The 26,397-nt window shown below is 39.2% G+C and overlaps 1 protein-coding gene across 4 annotated transcripts in view; it reads right to left on the bottom strand.

Moving 5' to 3' along the window:
- The window catches only part of Kdm3a (lysine demethylase 3A), a 44,319-nt gene extending 24,437 nt beyond the window's left edge, over nucleotides 1-19,882 (bottom strand). The window contains exons 1-10 of one of the 4 annotated variants that reach the window (XM_006236637.5): nucleotides 19,572-19,882; nucleotides 19,233-19,315; nucleotides 18,793-19,008; nucleotides 11,846-12,001; nucleotides 10,819-10,929; nucleotides 8,062-8,164; nucleotides 7,152-7,276; nucleotides 6,839-6,911; nucleotides 6,656-6,744; nucleotides 537-700 (exon numbers count right to left, since the gene is read on the bottom strand). In XM_006236637.5, the coding sequence (XP_006236699.1) occupies nucleotides 537-700; nucleotides 6,656-6,744; nucleotides 6,839-6,911; nucleotides 7,152-7,276; nucleotides 8,062-8,164; nucleotides 10,819-10,929; nucleotides 11,846-12,001; nucleotides 18,793-18,978 (1,007 nt within the window). In that variant the 5' untranslated portion in view covers nucleotides 18,979-19,008; nucleotides 19,233-19,315; nucleotides 19,572-19,882. Of the gene's footprint in view, nucleotides 1-536; nucleotides 701-3,452; nucleotides 3,506-6,655; nucleotides 6,745-6,838; nucleotides 6,912-7,151; nucleotides 7,277-8,061; nucleotides 8,165-10,818; nucleotides 10,930-11,845; nucleotides 12,002-18,792; nucleotides 19,009-19,232; nucleotides 19,316-19,440; nucleotides 19,468-19,571 lie in introns of those variants that run through there. The other 3 variants (NM_001389240.1, NM_175764.3, XM_039107568.2) reach the window with 3 other exon arrangements.
- Between the last annotated feature and the right edge of the window lie 6,515 nt (nucleotides 19,883-26,397).

Below are 26,397 nucleotides of genomic sequence, written 5' to 3' on the forward strand. Positions count from 1 at the left end.
CCAGGCTGCCACCCACTTTTATCCTAGTTAATTAATGTACTCTCTCCCACATTTTTTACAGCTATCTTCCAACCTGACTTTTGTACATCAGAGTCACTCTGACCCATCTTCAAGTCTGTATCAACTGCACATACAACCATCACTTCCTCACAAGAGAAATCCTTCCCTCTGTCTACTTTAAATTTCTAACCTTCCCATTGTTTTCTTCACCTGTGAACTGACAGGCAAGGCACTGGTTCCATATATTTGTGTTCAGCTCTTCTCTATAACCACATTTTGACTAACACTGGGGTTCAATGCATGTGCCACCCTCTCCTTCACACCCCACTGATCAAAGTCTTCTACATATAACCAATTCGCTCCCTTTTCTTCCATGTTTGGGTGCCTCTAGTACTTGCACCACTGAAGGTCCCTGATCAATCTGACCCACGTAGCTCCTATGAAAATGCTCCAGGAATATGAGATACAGAAACAATGAGCTGTGAATAAAATGATTTACTTCTGTGATTGAACACTCTGAACAGAGCACTACTCACCCTTGAGGAAGTTTTGCTCCAATGTTAGGTGGAGAATTGGCTGCCTGGGGAGTGTTCTGCTGTCTTGGGCCCTTGCTAGATGGGGTTGCTGCAGTACAGCCAAGCAGGATCTCCTTACACACTGTTGTGGGAACAGACTGTACAGGACACATACTGGGAGAGACCTAGAAGATACCAAAACAACAGATATTAAATACAAGATCCCTAGTGGGCAGTTACCGTATGTTAATGAATTAAAAGTAATTTCCTTTGTTTACTACTAAGTAAGCACAACACCATTGCCAAATAAAGACCAGCAGAATGAACGTGATAAACTCAATACCAAGGACACTTATGCAATAATCTGTAAATACAGCACTCTATTTTTCATGAAATTTAAGTCATCCTATCTTTTTCGGAACTCTGTTACTGTATGAGGAAGAGATGTGGCAACTGCTTTATTAATGTGATGTGCAGAGCAGAGGTGAACTTTTACATGACAGCTTCAATGGTAGCTGTTTCACATGCACTCATCTGGACATGACTTGAGTGCCCACCACGCACTTACTGCGTAGATTGGCAGGAGACCAGACACTTAGGACTCTTGTAGGCAATGGAACCTACGGGGTACCACACAAGCCTTGGCAATGCAATAGAGACTGGGGACACGACTCTTGTTCTTATGTGGGTCATCACAAAGGTCACCCCAAGCTGGAAAAAATATTAAGTCATGACTGGCCTATGGGAAAAAGCTAGAATATCTTTCCCCCTTCCTTTTGCATACAATTTTACCTTTGTAAAAGTAAAAATATTGGATCCACATATTTCTATTAGCAATAGAAACAAAATTTCCTACCATGAGAAGAAGAAACAAAACTCAAAAACCTCCAGACCACTTCAGTCTATCTATCCACTTTTACCGTCTTACTCATCTGCACATCAGTCCTATGCCGTCCTCAGTCATGCCATTCTACCAGACCGCACATTCACCAACCCAAACCTAACAACACCTAAACAATGACACACAACTTTCCTCAAGTCTTTAAAACCTGACAACTGGGGTTGGAGATTTAGCTCAGTGGTAGAGTGCTTGCCTAGCAAACGCAAGGCCCTGGGTTCGGTCCCCAGCTCCGAAAAAAAGAAAAAAAAAACAAAAACAAAACCTGACAACTGTCAACAGACTAAATGCTGTCTAATCATAAATCATTTTTTCACTTATTCTGGCAACTTTGAAGACTATCTAGCACACAATAAAAAAACACCTGAAAATCAGAAATTTTTAATTTTTTCTGACTCTACTGTTTTCAACCTAACTCAACTTAACTTTCTGTTGGTTTTGTACTGCTTTTTAGGGCTGGGACGTTGACTACACTCTCAGGTCAGTCAACTTTATACCTCCGGGCTTGTCTCCTAATCTTTTAAATAAAGAAATTAGTTGAGTTTATTTTTTTAAAGGTGCTTTTGACATACAGTTCTTTGATAATCACTTATTAAATCAGTAGTCTCAAAAGCTGAATTACCAAATCATTAAAAATGCTTATTCAAGATTTCCTTTTTTCAAGTATCTCTTCCATCTGCCATCTCCCTTCCTTTGAATACATCTAGAGTTCCTATACTAATGTTTATTCTTAAATTACACTCCAAAACCAAACTACTTCAAAATTTAGATCATAAATTGTAGAATACATGTATTTTTACTTTGTAAAGTATCAATCTACTTAAGTCAAGAAACTCCTCATCTTCCTCATTCCCAATACCCAATCAATAATCAATCAATCATGACTCCATTTTCAATGTATCCATTTCTGTGACACTACTACTGTGTTTCTCCCAGACTAGACTGACTTCTCTTCATTCTTGCTAATCCCAATCCTGATGCTCCTACCCACCATAGACAAAGCTTTAGAATCCCATATGGTCCAGTCTTTGGGCAACTATCAGTCCCATCTCAATGAACCTATTTCAACTGAACTGGCTTCTCTTCAAACACACTAAAAGCCTGTTCTAGGTTGGGCTTTGTACCTGCTATTTCTTCTGCCAACTGTTTTCAGCGGCTGGCTGGTTCCATCTTCTTGCCCTTAAATTGACTAATGTCCTCACAATTTCAGGTTACTCACTGCAAAATAGTGTCCTATAGCCACTCCTTAGTTTTATCCAGCAGCCCTTTCTACAGCGCCTGTCACACTGTGAAAGTCTCTTTTACTTAGCTGTTCTCAGTGTCCTCACAATGTACATTTGGGCACAGGCCCGCTCCTTTATTTCCTTTATGTCTGACATAAGGCAAATAGCAGGAACCCTGGTGGAGAGATTTATGAATGACCAGGTGGATGACAGACACAGTAGCACCTCATCTTCTTCAGTAGCTATAGGTGTTAGAAGTTACTTGAGAAGTTGGGCAGTATTAATGCTCACCACAATACATTAATATCTCCTATACAGTATGCAGTAAATATTCCTTGGAAGGGAAGATGGTGAAGAGGGGGAAAAGGAGGAATCTGCTCTTTTTACAATGGTAATTCACCACAAAAAGGAAAGGATTTGAAGAAAAGTAACAAGTGCAACACAGAGGGTAAAATCACTGGATTCAGATATCAAACCTTGGTTTGAAATCAAGTTTTTGGTACTTCTTAGCCACTGTTCCTGTTTATATGGTGATAGTAACATTTACAACAGTGATTGGCACACAGGTAAATCAATCTTAGAGATAAGCTCTCTTAAAGCAATAAAATCTCATACAGATGTTCTCAATTATGTCACTGGGCAACAAAATCAGCCTTAACTGAGAGTGCTTTTTCTTCAGGAAATGAAGAATGAATGTCTCTCCGTACCCTGCCTAAGACTCCACTTAACAGGGACACAACTCTTGATCCACAACCATTTCACGCACACACTTCTGCACTGGCCTCTGACTTGACAAAGGTCAAAGTTTCTTCTTACCTGAAGAGTTTTCCCTGAAGGTCTTCTATACCAGTCATGGCAATAGTTCCTCCCTGCCAGCAGACGGAGATAATATAATTGAGTGTACGACAGTATTCTAAAAAAGTCACTGCTGGCTCACACTCCTCAGCAGACTCTCCCAATTAACCAAGCAGTGTCATAACTCTGAGGAATAGTCTGCTAGGCAGAGAAGACCTTCAAGGAGCCAGATATCACACTGGCAAGCATGTTTATCTTAACCACACCACAGCCAAACATCTCACCTACCTAATCCTAAGCTCTTGTCTTCCAAAGACCACGTTAAAAGTAAGCCTGTGCCAGTGCCATGTATTTGGGAAGTACAAGCACTGGGAGAATGGTGCCAAGAGTGTTACCGTATTCACTCGTCACTGACATCTATAGTAACTGCTTGCTTTTATTTGTTTCTTTACCTCTTCGGTTCTTGTAAAATTTAGGTCAGGCCAGTGTTTCTAAAGCTTTCTCAATTATAAAATCACACAGAATATAAAAGAATACTGATACAGGAAAATATTCACAAGGAATCAAGGAAAAAATCTTTTAATTTCAAAAGAGAATATTCTAACACCAGGCCTCTGTAATACACGAAAGGAAGGGTGCACAGAGGAATGGCTACCATTTCTTTGCTTTCCTATATTTTCTTGACTAATCATAAATTTTAAAGTAATAGCAGGTTCCTCAAGCCTCTAACACTCAAGTAAAAATAAACACTTCCAATTTCCTTTAGAGTAGCATGACTTTAGTTTAAGAACTAAAGTTGGTGTTTTTCTGCTAGTCTCTTACTCCAACAAGCTCACCTATACTGATGACAAACTTCATGTAGACATCCAATGAGCACAACACACTATAACCTGGGGAACTCAAAGGATCCTCTTGCCTCAGGCTTCTAAGTAACTGGGACAACAAAAGTGCCTAATGGACACTGGTATTTTTAAAGTAAGGAATGTTGTTCCTTTTTCTATGTAGAGATTAATACTCTATCTCTAGGCCTGAGCTCAGGCTTAAGTTTTAAAGTTTCTACTGTGTCCAACAATGGGTTCAAGATCACACAAACTTACTGAGCATGAGTAGACCATAGAGATGTGCCCAAAGATTAAGTCTTGCTTCCTTTCCTACCAGAGGGAGTCAGGCAGAGGATCATTATGCATATTTCTAAGTGTCTCCTTAAATGTGTTTACCAGATTTAACTACCTTATCCACACCCTAAAGAGCTGACACACACACCCCACCAAGAAGTCTCTACTGACCCCAATTCTGTCAGCATATCAGGACAATTTTTCTAATGTCCAAACAAGGTATACCATCCCCATTCCCTGACCCCTTCCCGACCTGACACTCATTCCTACCACACTTCTATGTAAGCAGATGCATTCTCCAGAACAGGGAGCATTCAGCTATCTGGCCTTTACTCACTTCTGTAACAGACTGTCAACAATTCCTCCAATGTCAAAATCTCACAGCTCTAATTCTCTCCACTTTTACATAGCCTCTAACAACACTGAATTACCAGGCAAGATCCTCTGTGAGCCTAACCATAAGACAGAGGCACTATAATCATTTCCTGTTTAGTCCTTTAATACTTCTTCCCCAAAAGACTTAATATCCATTTCTTTTAGAATAAGGATCTCTAAACAGCTCAGACCCTCCCTATACTGAGAAACTACACAGTACTGTACACAATCACCTGACCACCTAATTTGAGTTTTGTAAACTAGAGCTGGTGTATTCCAAGGCACAAACGTTCATATTGTTCAGGTCAGTTACTGTATCGGATATTCCCCTACTTCCTCAGTCCTATGTAGTCTTCCACCAAGCCAAATTAATGCTACCCTCTTGGATCACTTTACATCCTCTTACAGTAGCTAATACCATCAAGCGAACTAGTGCCCATGATTCTGCTGTCACTGCATCCCAAATCACACCATACACTCAAAACTAAACTAGGGCATCCCTCCTACCTCTGAAGGTGCTTCCTTTCTCTTCCCATGCCACTTGTCCTCCAGATATCTAGCACATAGTAAACATCTTTCTGGTTGCATAAATTGGTATATGTGAAATTAAATGAAAATACATAGTATTAATTTCTAATTAATTTCTACAATGACCTCTTTATTCTTTCCAAAACTATTTGAGTCTCCACTAAAGAGGTTCAAGCCGGGGTTGGGGATTTAGCTCAGTGGTAGAGCGCTTGCCTAGCAAGCACAAGGCCCTGGGTTCGGTCCCCAGCTCCGGAAAAAAAAAAAAAAAAAAAAGAGGTTCAAGCCTAGACATTTTATTTTTGCAAGAAAGAAAAATATTTCCATTACCTTCATTCAGGAACCTCTGGAAAAGTATCAATTCTAAACATACAAAAGGTACAGTAAAGGTCCTGTAGTCTATTCTGCCCTTGATCCAGAACCCTAGCTAGATTGTTTCCTTGAGTTTACTCTCCATGTCTTAATACCCTAATATTTAAGGGTCCTTCTTAAATCCTATAACCAGTCTGCTGGTATCATTCTAGCCAATTTCAGAGTTCTAACCCAGAACATAATGACATGGGAAATTGTTCACTTTGCACATACGCATTTGGAACCCTAAACTGTAAAATTTATTTGTCCTGCAACAAGTCCTAATGACAAAATGAGAAATAGCCCCAAAGAATATTTCAGAAAAGTAAATAAAACATCTGAACTTACATGGCATCCATAAAAGTCAGTTTTTTTTTTTTGAGCCAAAAATGCCATTTACTCTGAAAAGGTAATGCATCTGTATACTTAATCACAAATGAACAACACAAGCCATTTTCATGAGCTAAAGGTCCCATTTCAACAACCTTCTTCTCACAATCCTAAGGCTCTTCCCTTCCTCTCATGCCAGGCAAATTTCCAATTTAACTGTACAACTCAATTACCTTCAGAACCAACTCTAATGGTAAAATTGTCATGTACTGAAAATTTTAACCAAATAATTAAAAAAAAAAAAAAAGAGAGAGAGAGAGAGAAACTTTTAGATACCCAAAATAGTGAACTAGAAACTTATATTATCTCCATCTGCTTGGGTATAGAAATTATAGCCAAGATCTGGAACTTACAACAGCAGCAACAAAACAGCACAGAAGAACAGAACAAACTGCTCCATCACTATTAAAGACTAGCCATGCAATATTAAAGTTAAACAATGCTTCACACAGTGACAAAATAAGTTACCTCAGAGCAAGATTTTGCTTGTTTAGAAACTGAACTTCCATTATTCTCAGAAGACTTGCGTTTCACAGCTCCAATTCTTGTAGAATTACCTACAATATAGAATAGTGAGTAAATAAGCTTCCTTCTTTTGCTTAATGTGAGGAGAAAGAAAGAGAAAAGAAAGGTTTAATCAATGTATCTTACCACACGTTACAAAATTATCGTGTACAACTTCAACGTGAATCAGTGCTGGATCAACAATTTTCAGCGCTGGAATCTTAAAAAATAAAACAAAGATACTGGAAGAAATGTAATTGTTGAGAACAATACTTTAAAATTAACATAAATAACACAACAATAGGATACCAGACAAATAACTCCATTTTGTAACAACTGTAATGCCTTTTACTTCTAACTCTGCCACTTTATAAAAGAAGAAAGGGTTTAGCACCAAGAACACAGCGGCTCTGCACAGTGTCCTACTCTGTAAGATGACATCAATTATCACTGCTTTTACCTCCTCACAGTTGACTTGAAGAGTTTTGGATGAGGGGTTTCCATGTACAACAGTTGCTGAAAACCACTGAGTAGATGGATCCAAGCTATAAATTCTTACTTCTGAACCAACAAGGTTCTTGTCACCTTTAAAAAAAAGAGAAAAAAGAAAAAATTTCCACTCTCTCTCCTAGGAATGGCAATATATTTACATTACCATATTCTATGGAACCAAGAAGTACCAAACAGTTCATCAAAGGTGAACTCACCGTTCTTTGCAGTTTTAAAAAAAATCTAATGCAGGAATCGGCAAGAGAACTGCTAAGGGGCTAAAAGCTAAGGTTAAAAAAAAGAAAATAGAGCAAAAGCTATGGCTATGAAGCTGAGAAACTAACAACAGTAAATAAAAGGAAAAAAAACCCAACAACAACAGAGTACCACATTATGGCCTTTTGAGTTTTTTATAGTTTTTTGACAGGGTTTCTCTGTGTAGCCAATCTGGCCTCAAACTCGAACTCAAGAGATTCTCCTGCTTCTGCCTCCCAAATGCTGGGATTAAAGGCATGAGACACTAGTGCCCAGCTCTCAAATAATATATCAACTTTATTTAACAAAAATTCCAAATACAGCAAGTCTATGTCAAAATATAGCTGGGTTTTGTTAAGTACCACCTCTGAACTCTCAAATTTCCAGGAGCTTTAGTATTAAAAAAAAAAAATCTGTTGGTCACATAGTACCATATAGAAGGTAACAAACAAAATTTAAAAAGATTTTAAATTAGAAAGAAATTTCTAATCTCCAATATCCAAAAAAAGAAATGTTTCCTTCAAAAAACATTGTTTCTTTCAATGAAAAGTAAAAAGTCTAAATTCTAGCTTCTTATAGGTCTATCACTGGCTAACTCATGAACTGTCAACAGATCATTTGTGTACCTTGTAAAAGATGGCTTTCATCCAAATGTTTTACAATCAAAGCTTGAAACTCTTTACTGACCGTCTGATTATCAGTAAGGGAAAGCCGAAGACTGTTTACATCCTGTAAAATCAAAGACCAGAAGAGGACTTTATGAAAGTTAAAGATTGAATCAGATTAAACAGTATTTACTAACCATTTGACTGTATCAAACTACTGCAACTCCAGGGAACTAAACAGGTTAAAAGTCACACCACTAAACAATTACAAGTGTTTAACAGACTGAAGTTAAATCCCCCCGAGTTAGGAACACAAGAGGAACTTCAAGAGCAGGGAAGATGGCTCCGGGGTAAAAGCACTTGTTGCTCTTCTGGAAAAGTCTGGTTCCCAGAGCCTGTGCCAGCTGCCTGTTAGCTCAGGGACTCCAGTGCCTCCTTCTGGCCCCAAGGGCATTCACACAACAACTGGCACACACTCATTCGGACACAAATAAAATAATCTGTTTTCAAATAATACACTAGGAGTCAATGTGTAATTTTGGTTATGAGAATAATATACAAATCAAACTAATCAATCCAAATTTAAAAATATTCTATATCCCAAACCCTACGGAGAGGGAAAACCCAGAAAATACACGAGACTGGTGCATACCATCAGTTCGTTAAAATTGTTTTTAAAAATTATTTCACACAAACTCATGTAATCTAACTAGTATTCTAAATACACTTTTGTAATAAAAGATGGAAGGACAAACAGAAAATCTGAATGAATAGCCTAAGACTCCAGAGTAAGTCTCTTCTGAGACACTCTGTTCTTGGCAGTAGTTCTATCTTGGCACTATCCCACAGTTCCCTGGTTTTGTGAGCATACCCAGTTATGATAAATTTATACAGAAACTGCCAATAGGAATAACCCGCCAAACCCAACAGGACAAAGGGGGAAAAAAGCTGCTAAACACAGAGCCCTCAAGTAGCAGGCCTTCAGGCTTTCACCTGTGACTTGGTAGTCAAGAATGCTTTCCTTGTTTCTCCCACTGTAAACAACTAGTCTCGGAGTAAGGGGCCATGCTAGAAAAAAAATACCAAAACATTTCTTTGGCCAAATAACTTCAGATAAAATCTAGAGGCTCCACGTATGTTCAAAGTCATGTTCAAAGTCAATCCCTAAACATTCAGATGTGGGTGTTTTTACTGAAGGCATTTATTGCTCTTACCGTTAAGATGAGTCTCTAATTCCTACTCCAAAAGAACAAAGAGAGCCGCACAGGGCTCTCCAATGAGGCAGACTAACTCTAGTTCACCCAGGAGATTTTTAGGACCCAACTAGTATGTCAGTTGGCTCAGAAACCCCTTTCTTACTCACAGATCATCATATTCAATGTCAAGGCAAACCAAGAGTTTCAATTTTAACTTCTGCATATGTGAAAGAATTTTTCAGGCGTAACCCACATTACTTTACAGCAAGCAAGTAAATCATATGAATTATACAGAATTGTCACCGAATTATACAGAAGTGTCTAGCTACAAGATAATGCCCTAAAGAAACGAACTTTGACCATTCTTCAGCAAAAAGTAACAAAAAAAAATTATGTCCTTGATAGTAATATGTAGTTACATTCACACTGATAATCCAGTGCATTTTTCCTAAGAATAAAAATTTCAACCCGGATTTTTCAGTCTTAAGAAACAAAACTAAGAATTCTTTCACTGAAAAGCTAGGACACACGAAGCTATAAATTCTGAAAGCAATGCCAAAAATAAAAACTACTCTCACTTCTCAGAAAGTGAGACATCTGTATCACTGTTAGCAGTCCTTCCCTTTTAACAAATTCTTACCAATCACCTATGAGCAAGATCCAAGAGCTTTATCTTATGAGAGCTTTTTATGTTGTAAAAAAAGACCTGAGTTCTGCACACTGATTGTACATGAATTGTGACTAGTGAATACTGCTGATGGTGAGGACTGACTACCCAATTGCTAAAAATGTTGAACTAGGGAACATGGAACAACTGCTCTGAGGAGAAATACAGGGATTTTAAGAACTCTAGTCACATTTTCATCAACTGATCAATAGGCAACAGTTTTATCTTATATCTGTCCAAAGACAGATATCTTACTTGGAATATTGCTGCTGATCCATTAACCTTGAACCTCGTGGGTAAACCAAACTTAGTAGCTAATGTACATTTCCTTCTTGAATACTTTCCTGCAGACAGCATTGTAACATTTAGGGGCACTTAAAATAATGAAATTATCAAAAATTATTAGGGGCAAAACAAAGAGGATGAAAATGGAGTGGGAAAGAAACAACATTACTAAGCTGCACGATGAAATTTCTTTACACTATCAAAGCTGAAATAAAAAATGCAGAAGACTGTGTCTGACTTCAACTGAGACTGGCATCAGGAATCAGAAAACTGTTGCTCTGTGCAGGACTCCACACAGGGCCATGAATGATAACAACTGGGGGTTACAGCTACATTTGGGCAAATAGGCAGAGCTAAGACTCATGAATGAGGACCGCATAGAATACCCATATAAACAGTAACTTTGAAAAGTCACTGTGAGATCACCTACCTTTTTCCACACCACACCGTACATCATCAATGTGTCCCAAGAGACAGCCAAACCCACAGGCTACCTAAGAGATGCTACACAGCAACTCTGCTAAATTCTTCCCGTTGAGGTACAGGCACATAGGCAATGAGTAAGAGCATTTGACTTCTCCCATGAGCAGAACTTCTACTTGTGTGTTAAAGAACACGCCAAGAGTTTACCTGTATAGGTTTCAAAAGGTCTTTGGAAACAAATACACTTTGCTGATCTCCAAGGAAGCGAACAGAAGTTATGGATCCCAAGCCAGCTTTGTCTAGTAGAGATTTGTACATCTAAAAACAAACAAACAAAAAAAATTACAAAAACCAAGACAGAACAAAAAAAGTGTTATGTCATTTTAACTACTATCAACATCAATCTGGAAATAGGAACTGACAACTTTCTACACATAAAGAAGTAACAAAGCCAATAAGTTTTTATTTACTGCAAGGATTTCCTAACATTTATGCTGCCACCAGATTACAACATTTATTTAAACCCAGTAGTTTAAACCAGATGTACATTTGGAAGTTATTAACACACAGGTTTACAGATCCATGATTTCCCAAAACCTTATGTGGGAAAGAAGTGTATATATGTTTTTCTGAGAGACAGAGTATGTTTTTAGAAAATTCTTGGCTGGAAAAAAATAGAAAGGGTGAAATGTAACTACTGCCCTATATTGTTCAAACACCTAGAGTAGCTTTTCACTTCAGAGACAAAATCTGAACTTTTCTAGCATCCTGCAGAGTCTGGCCGTTTTCCACCTGCTTCCCGGCTTCTCCAAATACTCTATACCTGACTCTTCCTCCTTCAAGCTCCACCTTGTCTCTCATGAAATCTGGTATGTCCTCTCCAGGTCTATTTTTGCTGCCTGTCAGATGTACTTCAAAAAAGTCAGCAGCAAAACCTAATTTTCTTCAAATGCTGACTATCTAGCCAAACCAAAGAACTATGTGAATGTACATCTTGCTACTTTCTACCTCCATCCTGATTTTTAATAAGGTCCTAAAAAGTCATGGGACCTGCCTAAAACCACAGAGCTCCAACCAGGGTAGGCAGAAGGTCAGGAGTTGCCCCCCCAACTCTTCCACACTGCTATATGTATGACACTACTGTTTCAAAGGAACATTATGCTTCCTTTGTTTCACCCTCAATGGATTAAATATTCTCCATTTGTCAGTTCAATGAAACACAAGTTTTACTCACTATTGCAGGCCACTGAATAACTTGCTCAGGAATCTCAGGTGATTTTCGTTCTGCCAGAACCAGGTTATGTTCTACTAAAAATGCTCTTCTTAGAAGGCTGTAGACATCTATCCATCTTCTCTTTCTCCAAGACTCTCCATCAAACTCCACACAAACCTAAACACAGCAAAGCAAACTCAATTATAAATGAAGTTCTATACTTGCATTATCCTACTTGGAATGCAGGGTGTTTCCACCAGGTACTCGATCTCCGTTTCAAAGACTTCTTCCGGATGCAAAAGTCCAGAGCAACGCCCTCAACGTTCACTCAACGCCCTCAAGATGACCTCTGAAAGCCCAGAACTCAAAGAACCCCCAACAGAAGGGTTTTACATATGCTAATTAGAGTATGATCTCGGAGAGTTAGAAGGAATCTAAAACCCAAAGAAATACTTCCGGATGCAAAAGTCCAGAGCAACGCCCTCAAGATGACCTCTAAAAGCCCAGAACTCAAAGAACCTCCAACAGAAGGGTTTTACATATGCTAATTAGAGTATGATCTTGGAGAGTTAGAAGGAATTTAAAACCCAAAGAAATACTTATCACACTGCATTTTAATTCTGTCAACATTAAAAGTGGGTTTAAGATGACTCTTCCACCACCACAATCCACCTTCGGAGTTTCCCAGTATCAGAAGAACTTAGCACAAAGCCTTATATATCCCTTCCAACTAACCTGGAAAGTTCACCTCAGAGAAGCCTAAAGCTTATCTGGTTACTCACAGAAATCAGTATCTAAAGATGTGCTGCTGTCCTGTGCTTGCCAGTGCTGACCACGGAGCTCAGGGCAAGTGCTCGTCACTGAGCTGTGTCCACAACCCACAGAGTTTCAGGTATGAACGTTAAACTATCTTTGAAAGTTTCCCATGTATTGCAATGCCTTATGCTTCTGACATGCAAAATGTCTGAGAACCTTAACACTGTAACTACTACTACAGTTTGTATAAAGCTATTAAGACAAAACAAAAACATACAAACAAACAAACAAACACAAAAAAAAAAACAAAAAACAAACTCACCGCAAACCCAGAGCAGGTCTGTTAGCAACTCTGAGCCAGGAATTATTCATAAAATCTTGAAGATTATAAAATTTGCTAAAAACACCCTGCATTTCTCTAAGTCATTAATCTAGATCTTTAATCTTCTTTAACAGATTTCAATAAAATCACTTAATATGCAGTGCAGAAGATAAATTATTTTTATTTAAAATTCTTCCTCCTACAAACCAGTCTCTCACTTTGAATTTCAGTTTATCTTTTATCTAAGAATCTGATCGTGTCTCCTACTCCCCAACAGTGAGACACTAGCTCATTTGCTTCCACTCTTCGCTAGAAGCTAAAGAACCCTTTCTTTGGAAAGGCTTTTCCTTACCAGAGTCAACATCTGCTGTGGTAGATGGAATGAAGACATCTGTACCTTCTCTTCCTAATGCTCACGCACAGTTGGCTATTTGTGGAAGACTGACATATAAACTCTAGTAGGTCAAAGTCTGTGTCTGCTTTTGCTTGCCATCATGGATCACTGGCACACAATTTCTAATCATTAACAAAATTATTAAAATGAATAAATCAACATCTCTCTGAATTAATCTGAATTAATCTGTTTCTCTTATCTACCTACATAGATGGCAATAAGTTTCCACCTCAATACTGCTAACTCTAATACTAAACCTTGGCTAATCTACACAGTATCTTTTTAGACTCACTGAGACTGTGGGCCAAAGAGCTGGCTCAGCAGTTAAGAGAACTTGCTGTTCTTACTGAGGACTTGGGTTTGGTTGCCAGCGCTCAAATAGTGGCACCAACTTTTAACACCAACTTCATATTCAAAAACTGACATGTTCCTATTTCCTAGCCAGAGAATTTCATCTGTTCACATCAGCCTTATGTCTAATCCAGCTTTCAGTAACAGGTGTTTTTTTTTTCTGTATATCAGAAATACGGAAAAGAGATAACCATAAACAAAAAATACAGATTAGAGATCTGGGGTTTGACGCCCAGCTTTGATAAACCTTTATTATGGATGATTTTACATGAACAAAATCAATGTGAGACTATAAGGAAACTAACCTGAGCCTCAAGTCAAGAACCGTTATTCTGTATGATGTGTAATGATCTGACGTACAGCGTAAGGACTGATTTCACATTCCCGGCACCCACGAAATGAGACAACATGTGCCTATCATTCCAGTGCAAGGGAAGAGACAGGAGGATCTGGAAGTTTGGTGGCCACACAGTTTTTAGTCAGCAGGCTCCAGGGTCAGTGAGACCCTGTGTCAAAGAGTAAGGTGGAGGGTGATAAGTAAGGCATTCATCAACCTCTGATTCTACCACATACATGCACACAACATACACATATGCTCAAAAGAAAAGAAATATACTGGCTAAAAAAAACCCCTCTAAATCCTAAATTTAATCTTCTAAATCTTATTTTACTAGCTTCAAAACCATAATAGTAACATGCATCTCACTAAATTTAGATTAAAAAAAAAACATGCCATAAGTGGCTTCCCAAACCTTAAGATCACAATTATTACCCATTCAGATTATCCATTAAGATAACCTAATTTAAAAGTCACACAAGAGCACTCTCACATTAGAAATACTTAGAAGGGAAAACAAAAACAAAAACCTTAGCTACTCAAAACTCTCCAATTCTTTTAAACTGCAAAATGATATCATCATCTATAAACCTCAATTGCCCAAACAACACAATCATGATTTTTAAAAAGAAGAAAAAGCTCTCCTATTTTATAATTTTATTTTTGGCTGGGTTGTATTTATAGATATTCTGGGGCACATGCCAAAGGCTGGACAAATCTACGTGACTTTCAAGTATCAGGTTGTATTTGGCTAAAATTCATATTAGCTTTAAAAAATTAGGTTTAAAAAAATGACTTGCACAAAATATTTACTGTAATCTAAAACTTATGAGCTTTCCTCAACATTTTTTAGTTTCCTATCAAAACCATGCATATCTTTTAGAAGCTAGTGGACGTTAGTGTAGCATGCCTGAGGTCGGTCCTGAGTTAAGTCAGGCATGGTGATGGAAAAGCAAGGGTTAAAGCTCAAGGTCTTCTTCAGATACAAATTCAGTACATGAAACCTGTCTCAAGTTATCAAATAAAGGGCACTCCTTTTAAGATGTTCTGCCAATATTTCTATCAGATGATATGCAAAGATAACTAAAGTAACCCATACAAGTTTATGAGCTGATCGATCTACCTGGTTTCCATTGTGTTCTTTTCATGGGCATACAAACAAATGTTATTTGTGCTTAATAAACTATGGTTGATTACCTGTATTTTCCACATTTGCTTTTAATAGAGTATAAGTGGTGCCTATTAGTCTATCAAATATCTTGATTTTAGATAGTTCTAAATATTTCAAGCTAATTTTTCTCCCAACAATGAAGTCTGTATGTTACATGGAGCAATGTTACTTCTAATCAAGCTATTCTCCAAACCTACCAATTTTGGTTTAAACTCATCTCACCTGGTATATAATTGTAAAACCATTGAAACGCCAAGAAAAATGTTTCCAAGTTCAGAGAATGGTGTGGTTAGTGTAGTTTTGATTATATGTTGACTCTATGCCAACTTTATAATGTATAGAGCACTAGATGTTTCACCACTCCATAAATTCAAAAGAATTCAATGAGTGTGCATATATGTATATGTGCAATGCTACTTGAAAATTCTATAACCTAACATTCAATTGTAAGAGGTAAACTGTTTATTGCACTGTGCTATGAGTTTCTAGTTTCACACAGCTTCACTGGCAGTGGGATTCACAATTTTCCAGTTCTAACAGTTCAACAGGGCAGAGAACATCTAACTGCTGACAACAGTAAGAAACAGTTTATACTTATTTGCTAAAGATAGCCAAAGGAAGGAGCAGAAAACTCAAGAAAGCAGACAAAGAAACTAAAGACCTACATAGGCAAGTAGGGGTAGAGGACCTTCCCAACACGCAAATGTACCCTTCCCGCTCAAGAAGACACAGTAGGGTTAGATAAAACAAGTCCTTAAATCTAGGAAACGGTCTCTGCCTCATCAGTAAGTTATTCCTGTTTCCCCATAGCAAAGGAAAAGTTCTCCTAAGTCCTTCACTTATTCATCCAAGTATTTGAACACATACTAAATGCCAAGCAAAGTTCCATTGTTAGACATAAAGAAACTCGCATAATAATGCACCCTACCTCCACTCTAACTGAAACGAAAGCCACTGCCTAAGGTCTGGAGAGAAGCGTGAACAAGTTATTTAATTTCTTTCAATCTCACTTCCTACACTAAAAAAAAAAAAAAAAAAAAAAAAAAAAAAGAAAAGAAAAAAAAAGAAAAAAGAAAAAGAAAAAAGAAAACAAACAACAACAACAAAAAACCAAAACTTACCCAATTTGAGGACACTTAGAAGGGTTCAAAAGACACCACAGAATAATTATTTAACAATGACCTACTTTAACAATGTTTTCACCTTAACTTCTTCAAAATCCACTACTCTGGATATTGCTTTTCTAACCTATAAATTCCTTTTGTTACAAAGTGTTTTCCAGATGAAACAATGTTAAGCAGCCTTCGACTTGTTTTCCTTCATCCAGAAAAGCTGGACTTGCACACAGTAAATAAACAGTTGCATACAACCTGAAATTCTCTTTTATTTAGCCTAGTAACTCCATCACAAGACACCCTCAAACCATCAAGACCCCTAGGCCCAGATGTAAACATGGTTTTAATTACTGGTTGTTGCTTTATTCTCACTGAATATAACTTGGTTCTAGAGTTGTAAGATACATTTTTGTTAAATACAACTTAATTACTTTTGCGATCAACTAGGGAATGTAGCAGTAAATGCTTGGACAAACCGAAGCAGATTTGTACCTTAAGAGAAGGACTGAGTTGTAAGAGTTTCTCAGGCAAAACCCATAACAAAATTGTTTTTGAACTGAAATCCTAGAAGATACACTGTTAAAAACTGATTCAAGTCCTCCCATCATTATTTAGTAACTAATTACAGCAGCCCAGACCAAAGACTTGTCTGAAAGTGAAGCTCCCCCTAAAAGGGTTTTTTTTTTGGGAGGGGGGGAACAATATAAGTTAAAGACCTTTTACATTACATGTGAAGTCCAACAGGCCCTTAATCATGAGAAGGAAATCTAGTCTCTTGTCAACCTCCCAAGAACTAAGAACTATAAAGTTTAAATATTGCTCCCATTTAGATCAGATCAAATAAATATACTAGAATTTCTTCTTTAACTTGACAGACAAAACAAAAACAAAGACAAACCCCACAATTACGATTGAAATCTAGTACATGAGCCTATATTAGATACAAAGGTTATTAGCCTAGAGCAAACAGGCTGGTCATCTGCATACACCTGCCTCTAAACCTTGATTTGGTAGATAAGTGGAATGGAAGAGAAAAGACATGTTTCAGAGTCCAAGTAGTGGCAGCTCTGTGGCACAACTTTGACCAGGCAGCATGATGGCTAAGGGGGAAGTAGGGAAATTTCCTGGACTGGAGTACAGGCCATGTTAATTTCTAAGGATGGGGCCCATAGGCCATGAACCTCAGCCTTCCCCAGGCACAGGTCTTCATCAGTAACATGGGATCAACAACAAACAGTCCTTAGTAGCCCAAAGCACTGCTGTAAGGACCAAGTAGAGTGCAGTTGCTAGTGATCATTATGATGCCTGCAACGAGGTTAAATGCCCAGGGGTCATTTTTCCTTTGCAACACGAACACAAGGCACATGGTGGAAACTCTGAAAACACATAGGCAAGTAACTTTTTCCAATGATCCTCTCAAGACTCATAATAGTATAGGCATGAACTGAGTTCAAATGAAGTGTCTCAGAAATCAACATTTAACTCACAATGGCTAAAACCTGCTTCCTTTAAGTAGTTTTCAAGAAAATGGCAAAAACAGAAGATCCCAAGGCATGCACATTATTCAGAGTAGAAATATCTTCTGTCTTGACAAACTTTCTTTAAGTTATAATCACTATGGAGCCTTTGTTAGGAATCTTCTTTCAGATGTTTTTGCACAAGGAGTCTTTGTGGGCACAATGGCTTCCTCACTGGTTATTTCCCTACTATTTTGTCACACCAATATTTGTATCACAGAGTAGAATTCATTCCTTTCAAAAGATCTAACTGAAAAAGGTTCCTTCCAGAATGTGTTCGCTGGTCACACGGTTCCATTTCTCTCCTTCCTCTCAAACACCCTATATGGGACAGCTCCACCCAAGGCTTCCATACATGGCTGTACCCACAACAACCCAGCCTCATTAACAACCAGAGTCCCTCCCACTCCTGCCTCACTAACCACACATCCACAAATACCCACCGAACAAGCCAAACAGAACTAAAAAACACAACTAAGCTCCTTCCCTTACATTCACACTCCATTTCCACGTTGTAAAGTTTAAGAAGTTGAATGAAGAAATAAAAAGGAACACCCCACCTGAAATCTTCATTTTTGAAAGCACTTCCAAGCTAGCCCTCAATGGTGACTCTAAATGTCATCCACTTCTTTAACCTATTACTAATAAACAATATTCCTCCCGTTGAGGGCATAATCAGACTGTCCCAGCGGGACCCAGTGCCTGCGTTAATGAAGCATGTCTGAACAATCCTAAACCCACTATTGATCTCGGGCCACTGGAGCTCTAGGCCAAACACACCTTAACACTACACACCATTTCAAAGACTTTCATGGTCTAGAGTTCTGCACCTCCTGATCACCTGCCAACTTTCTAGTGGCCCATTTCAGAAAAGGGAGGGAGGGGCGCTTGACTGTCCCGTTACCAAGGTAACTGAAAACCGTCTGACTGCCCAGCCCCCAGAAGATGGTTTTGTTTGTTTGTTTAGGGGTTTTGTATTTTGTTTTCGTCTTTTTGCTTTTTTACCTTCAAATCTTTCTTGGTAACGTCAGTGTGAGAAACAGCTCGAATGGTCCCGGACAGCCAGGGCCACTCTGCAACGCGCTCCAAGTCCCAGTTGTCGTGGCCGCCGTCGCTGCCTTCAGCTGCGGACAGACTGAGGAATCGCTTCCCCACCAATACTGGCCAACTTTCTCCGAGCGTGAGCACCATGGTTTCCACGCCAGCAGGAAGGGCTCCTCCCTGCAGAAGGCACAAAAACAAAATGCGATGGGGGCGGCCGAGGTCGGAGGCGGCCCGAAAAGACGAAGCGCCGACGGGGACCGGTGGAGTGACACCCCCGCAGGTGGATTCCGCACCCCAAGCTGCCACCAGCGCCTCCCCACCCCCCCACTACTCCCCCCCGCAAACACCCGCCGGAGTGCCGCGTGACCCTCTCGCCCCAACAACTTTCGCTTTTTCCAAACCTTTCAAAGCTGGACACTGAGAGAGAGAAGGGAGGACTGAGCCGCAGCGCCAGTGCTTTTGCCTAAGTGTTCGTCCCCTCGCCCTGGCAAAGAAAAGGCTCCCTCAGTGCCTAGGGCCCGTCCCAGCGGCCGGTCCCCGCCCCGAGCGGCCTCGGAGCCGCCGTGGACTAGCTCGAGACTCGACACTTGCCGCGCCCCCGCCCCCCGCTTCCGGGCCGCCGACTCGGGCGCACCCCCGCCCGTCCTGAACCGTGAACCGAGAAGACGCGGCGACCGCCCGCGCGGGTCCTTCACCCTTCTCCCTCTGTCTCCCGCAGCCGAGGCCCGCGGAGCGCTTACCCCGCCTCCCGCCTCCCTGAGTCACCCGCGACGGCGGCAAGAGAGCCCAGCCGCCCAGCCGACTCTAGCTCTGACTTGGTTCAAGAGCTCTCTCACACAAGACACGCACAGCCTCCCGGGCCCGCCCCCTCGGAGCCGCTGCCACCGATGATTGGCTGAGTCGCGGGGGATAGGCGGGGCAGCCAAGGAAACTCTTGGTTCCTAATGGTTAAACTGAAGAGGGCGGGGTCGGGAAAAAAAAACAATTCCTTGGCTGCCTCCTCCCTTCCCCCCTCCCAGCACCGACTGGAAGCCGACCCCCATTAAAGCGCGCAGACTGCGATCAGCAGATCCTTCCGCCGCAGCTCCATTCTTCCATTTGTTGCCTCGCGCTACGCAAAAAAGTCCCGCCGAATCGGTTATCGACTTTGAGGCCAGAAAAGAAAATCACACAGGCTCACAGATAAGAGTGAATGGGGAGACCCAGGACCATGAGCGCCTATTGGATTGCACTTGAAGCGCGTAGGCTGTCGAGCAAAGACGGACCTTCCACTAGGCGGAAGAATCTCACGGGAAAGGGGCGGGGGCGGTACACAGCCTGCGGGGGAGGGACAGCACCGGGACGTGCGGTTTCAAGCGTACGCAGCTAGAGGGGGAGGAGCGACTGGGCTCCGGGGGCTCGTGCGCAGGCGCCAGAAGGGGCGGACTCTGGAGCTTGGGTTGATGGGTGAAATGGCCGCTGGAGGCGCAGGCGCACGTGGTATTGATCATGACTGTCTAGGTCCGCCATTTTGAAGGATAAATGAAGAAAGGCAAGGAGTTGCTGGAAAACGATGTTCATTAAATCTAAAGGCAAACAATTTATTCAAAACTATGTGGAATGCAGGGTTTCTTTAAAAAAAATGTAAGGTGGATATAAGATGTTTTGAGACAACAAAGAAATTGAAAAAGGAGATGAAGTTGATGATTAAAGAGCTAATGGAAGAGGTGACTTTGAAAGACAAAGGAGAGAAAAGACGATTTTGTGGTTTGGACCAGAGGATTCTTGGTTGAATCAGAAAATGGAATGAATAATTGAAGACTTCTTTATGAAGCCTGGTGTTTGACCTAGCATCGCACTTAATCTTTATTATAGAATGAAAGGAAATTTAATTTTAAAAGTATGAAAATGAGAATTAAGAAAAAGTTCAAAAAGTAGTAGAAAATGAATACACAATGCAAATTAGTGCCAGATGTTCATTTTGAAAAATACTTGGTTTGAATACATGACGTCAGGATGTTAAAGCTTAAATAATGCTGAAGTTGAATAAAACTGAATTCAATTTATGATATTCGAACCATTAAGAGATGGGAAATGGAATGAAGAAACCTATCCACTTCAACAAAAGGCAGAAATGGGAGCAAGAAAAACAAAAGAAAGAAGAAGAAAGTATGGTTAAAAATAAAATGACAGGAATAAGTCCATTTGTATTTACAATAAATATAAATGGGTTAATTTTATAAATAAACATGGAGAGGTTCTTAGTGGTTTAAAATTTTTTGACATAAGAATTAAGTACAGCATAAGAAGCTTGAAACTATTACGGTAAATTTTTTATAAGACTAATCAGAGGAAAACTACATTAGCATCTTTATACATTATTTAATGAGGATATATTCTGAGAAAAGGTGGTTAGGTGATTTCATCATATTGATAACGATATGCTTATAAAAACTACCATGTCACTGAGAAAACCTTATGGGATCACCATTGTATATGTAATGTGTCATTCACCATAATGTTGTTACACAGTGTATGACTAAGAGTAAAAGCATAAAAAGAAAAAAATTATATTAATAAAGGATTGGTTCTATAAAATAATATGTATTATTGAATTATTCTAACTGAAAGTATTAAGTTAATAGTACTAAATTACAAGAAGGTTTTGACAGCTTATAATCACATTAAATACTATAAATCTATCTCAGAAATTTTAAAAACAAGAGGATGTGGAAGACTTAGATTACATGACACATAACTTGAAATTAACTGCTAAAGACATAAATTCCACTAAAACATGAAAAACATTTTAGGCATACTTCTACTAAAACACATACAATATTTTTTTTTTATTCATGATTCCAGAACCAAGAAAAGTTGGAGAGCTATCCAGTATACTTTATGAACTTACAAAGTCTTATTACCAAATAAGAACCAAAAAAATACAGCAACAAAATACAAACATAGATGGAAAGTTCTTTTATTTAGTACAGGTATTGGGAAATAATCATGTTTATTGCTAACTATTAACTATAATCATTGTATAAAATAATGGATTTTATTTGGACATTTTCATATGTAATTCATTTTAGTAATGTTCTTTCCCATATTACCTCTCTTATTTTCCATTGCATTCCTGATAGAGCTGCCAGAAATATTAAAAAGAAATTAAATGTTCATGAGCTTAAAACTTTAATGAGCTTCCTAGAAACCAATGTGTGTGTTTGTGTGTGTATGTACATGTGGTAACCCTGAGAAAACAACTAACAGATAATGGACTGGAAGAAAGGGTAAGATCATTCAGTTGTCAGCATTGTACAAGTCATATCCAATGGATGTGGGAAGAAAAATGGAAATAATCTAAATGTACTTCAATTGGAAAATGAGTAAATAAAATGAATAAAAAGAACAAGGAATAATGGCTCCTTTACACACTAATCTCTGTACTTGGAAAATGGAGGCAGGAGAATCAAGAATTCAATATTAGCCTCAGGTATATAGGAGTTCAAAGCTGGTGGGGGGTTACCTGAAACTGAAAAATGAACAAAAGAAAGAAAAAGATGAAAAAAATAGATAAAAGAAATAAATGGAATGTGACATATAGTGAAGTTTCAGAGTACTTGAAAAAGAATCAAAAATTCTACACGTACCAACAGATTACCAAAGCTCTTTGAAGAAAAGTACTTCATGTGAAGTCATTACTTAACACACATATAAAAATATTTTATGTGGTCCATTAAATATATTAAACTTGTAACACTGGCTACCGGTATGTGAAGGCCTACATCAGAACTTAGGGAACTAGTTAATGGCGATCAGCATTGTTTACAGTGTGCTTTTTGGTTTTGCATTTTAGATCTTCACTTTAAATTAGCAACTGTCATCAGCACCACTGTCTCTATGCAGAGTGCTTGCATCACCCCCAGAAGGAACCTTTGTACACATTGAACATCTTTATTATTAGCTGTCAAATCCTAGCAACCATTAACTTGGCTTTTGTGTCTATAGAACGTCATATTTGTAAATTTCAAACTAATAAAATAATGTAATATTTGTCTGGCTACTCTCACTGAGCAAAATATTTCAAAGGTCTGATCATGTTGCAGATTTATAATATTTATGGCCTTAAATATAATCCACTATGTGGATAAGCCACATTTTGTTCATTCACTCAATAGATGATAGACATTTAGGATGTTTCTGCCTTTTTGATACCACAAATAAGCTATCTGTTAAAATACATATATAGTTAGGTCTGTCAAGATGGCACAATGGGTAAAGGTGCTAGTCACCAAGACCGAGGACCTGAATTGTATTCAGAACTTACACAAGGAAGGAGAGAACTGACTCCTGAGAGCTGTTTTCTGATCTCCTACATTCATACCATGGCAAGTGCACAGAAGTGGAATAGGGACAATACAAGTAGTGGCATTTTAATGTTTTAAATTTCATTTTATTTATTTATTTATTTATTTATTTATTTATTTATTTAGTTAGTTAGTTAGTTAGTTAGTTAGTTAGTTAGTATATGTTCCTGTGGAGGTGAGAGGACAACTTCTGGGTGTTAGTTCTCTCCTTCTGCCGTGTGGCTTCAGGAATCAAATTTGTCCATTCAGGACTGGCAGCAAGTGCCTTTACTTGCTGAGCCGCCTTGTCAAACTGCTCTTGGCATGTTTATGTTGGTTCTTAGCATCAAACTCTGGTCTTATTTCTTTCCAGGCAAACACTTTACCTATTGTGCTATCCTCCTGGCCCCCTCCTCTATCAATCTGGATTCTGGCAGGGCAGTATGCGAAGTTAGACACCTGAGGAGTGGGGTAAATGGCACATTTACAGAGTAAGGGCTGGTATGAAGAGCCACAGAACAATAAAGGAGACATACCCAATGTTGGTCACCACAGGAACCATTACAACCCACAGACTAAAGGGGCAAGAAGACAGAGAGTTGCTATTGGAGCCTAGAAGGACCAGCTATGATCTCAGGAGTGTAAAATACATCAGGCTCTGTGAGCTCTAGCAGAGACATACAGCTAATTAATTCTAGGCTCAGAAGGGAGAGTCAGCCTGAGAGAAAGTTCCTCAGTATCTGTCTCTGGTACCCTCTTGTCTTCCCAATAAGAGGTCAGTTTCCAGGCAGAGAAAGAAGAGGAACAAAGAACTTCAGGGTACAGAATAGCCTTCGAAGTTGACTTCAATGAGTCAAAGATCATTAGAATAAGAACTGTAACACCTGACCTTTAATTAAAATTGTGACTTAAAGGAATCCTGGTCTCATAAGCTTTTGCAATTCCTGTTGTAATTGACCTTGAATCTAATTCTGAAGAACTAGGACTTACCCATCACAAACACATTATAGATTTCTGTTTTCAGCAATGTATTTCTTACCATATTCCAAAAAGTATTTTGTTTACCATCTCTCTAGATAATTTCTCCTTGATGTGGCTTATTAACTAGAAATTAATAAAGAACTAATTAATTTCTTTTTCTAGTAAAATCAAAGTAAAAACAAAGCAAAACAAACCCTCTTTTTCAGCATAAGTCTGAAACTTCTAGTGAGATATTCTAAAATATATTCAAGGACTTTTGAGATGGCTTAGTGGTTAAGATCACAGGCTGGTCTTCAAGAAACCCAGGTTCAACTCCCAACACTGATTTGGCGCACTGGTCTCTAACTCTGGTTCTAGCGGTTCCAGTATCCTCTTCTGATGTCCCTAGCACCAGGTTTGCCCATGATACACAAACATATGCAAAGAAAACATCTATATGCATTAAGAATAAATAAGGCAATATTTAAAAAATATATTTGAAAGGGCTGGAGAGATGACTAGCAGTAAAGAGCACTTGCTGCTCTTCCAAAGAACCAGAGTTCAGTTTCTAGCACCCATATAGGGTGAGTGGTTCACAACCACCTGTAGATCTGTGTTCCAACCCCAGCACCCACATTAAAAAACCCAGCATTCTGTTCTTTAATCCTGCTGGGGAAGCAGAGACAGGAGTGTTGTGTGTAATAGTTAAAAATTAATCCACGCTATTGCAGGCTACTCTCTGGCAGCAGTCTTCCCCCCCACTTTGGGAGCTGCAATCTGCAGCCTTTCCTGTTTCCCTGGCACCTTCCTGTTTCTGCCTCTGAACAGCTTGAATCTCCCCAGCCGTCTGTCCCATGTGGCTAGCTGTCACAAATCCCCCATAACTCAGTAAAATCAAAACTCCAGAGGCTGGTAATTTATCAGTCAGATTTATAACAGTAAATTCTCAACCCACAAAATGCCCACACAAAGAATTCAAAACTCAATTGACATTGATACAAGCTGCCCACCTAGATTGGACAAATTGCCCTATATTATTCTATGCTCTTCTGTAATGTTCATAGCTACCTGCGGCTATTTCAAGACAATTGGATCCGGTTGGTCCTCTTCCTCCATCTTCCTCTATCCTTCGCCCTATTTGTCCCCTGTCCTCTGTCTCTGAAACTCTCAGCCCTGCCTTCCTCTTTCATTGCCCAATCAGAGCTTTATATTTCACTTGAACTCACCTGCATACAGACAGCAATCTACAAAGAGGATCCCTTATTTGAGACTGAGTAACTTCTTAAGCAAAGACATTTATTTGGCTCACAATTCTAGTAACCAAAAAGACCAAACTGCATGATATCATCAATGTGTTGGTGGGGGCCAAGGTGTGGGGTGGGTTTTGATGTTTTGCTTTTGAGACAGGGTCTCACTATATAGAGTGTGCTGGCTTGGAACTCACTACGTAGATGAGGCAGGCTTTGAACTTAGACATCAACCTGTGTTTATCTCCCAAGTCTTAAGATTAAAGGCATGTACCACCACACCCAGTCCAATTTGTTGCCCAAATAGTCATAGATGTATGGTGATCTATTAGAGCGTGCTTAACCTGCCTATACTGTTTAAGAGACTTTCTCCTTCCACAGAAGTCATCAATTGTCAGTAGCTCCCGGGCTAGGGGTAGGGTTGCTGAGCATCTAACACCTCCATCCTGAGACATCGACCGGCTTGGTTTTGTGCTGCACAATGTATCCTGATCATATCCACATCCCCCTTTGATTGTTTCTTGTTGTTTTTCAAAACCTTCCGCAACCTTCCACCTCTGCTGCCATCCACTTGGTTAAGCCACCATCTCCAGACTGTTGTTATCACTGCCTCCAACTTATAACTCATGATACAGCTGGACAGAGATTCTTCCAAATACAGATCTGCTTAGTTTCTTATCCAAAAGTTTTACTTTACCTTCAACATAAACTTTCCAACATGGTTTAAAAACCTCAACCCTTTCTACCTTAGAATTCCCCTGAAGACATGAAGAGCACAACAAAGAATCAAGGAGAAAGTTAGTAATTAGAAAATATAAGAGACGATGTAATGGTTCGAATGACATGTCTCCAAGTCTCTGGAATTTGAACACTCAGTCTCCAGTTGGTGGCTGTTTAGGGAGAGTTAGGAGGTATATAACCTTGCTAGAAAAGTATGTCACTGGTGGTGGACCTTGAGGTTTCAAAAGACTTGTGCCATTTAGAGTTAGCTCTCTCTTTCTCTTGTTTGTGGATTAAAATTTGAGTTCTCCACT

Source organism: Rattus norvegicus, chromosome 4 (assembly GCF_036323735.1).
Source record: "Rattus norvegicus strain BN/NHsdMcwi chromosome 4, GRCr8, whole genome shotgun sequence".
Lineage (NCBI taxonomy): Eukaryota > Metazoa > Chordata > Mammalia > Rodentia > Muridae > Rattus > Rattus norvegicus.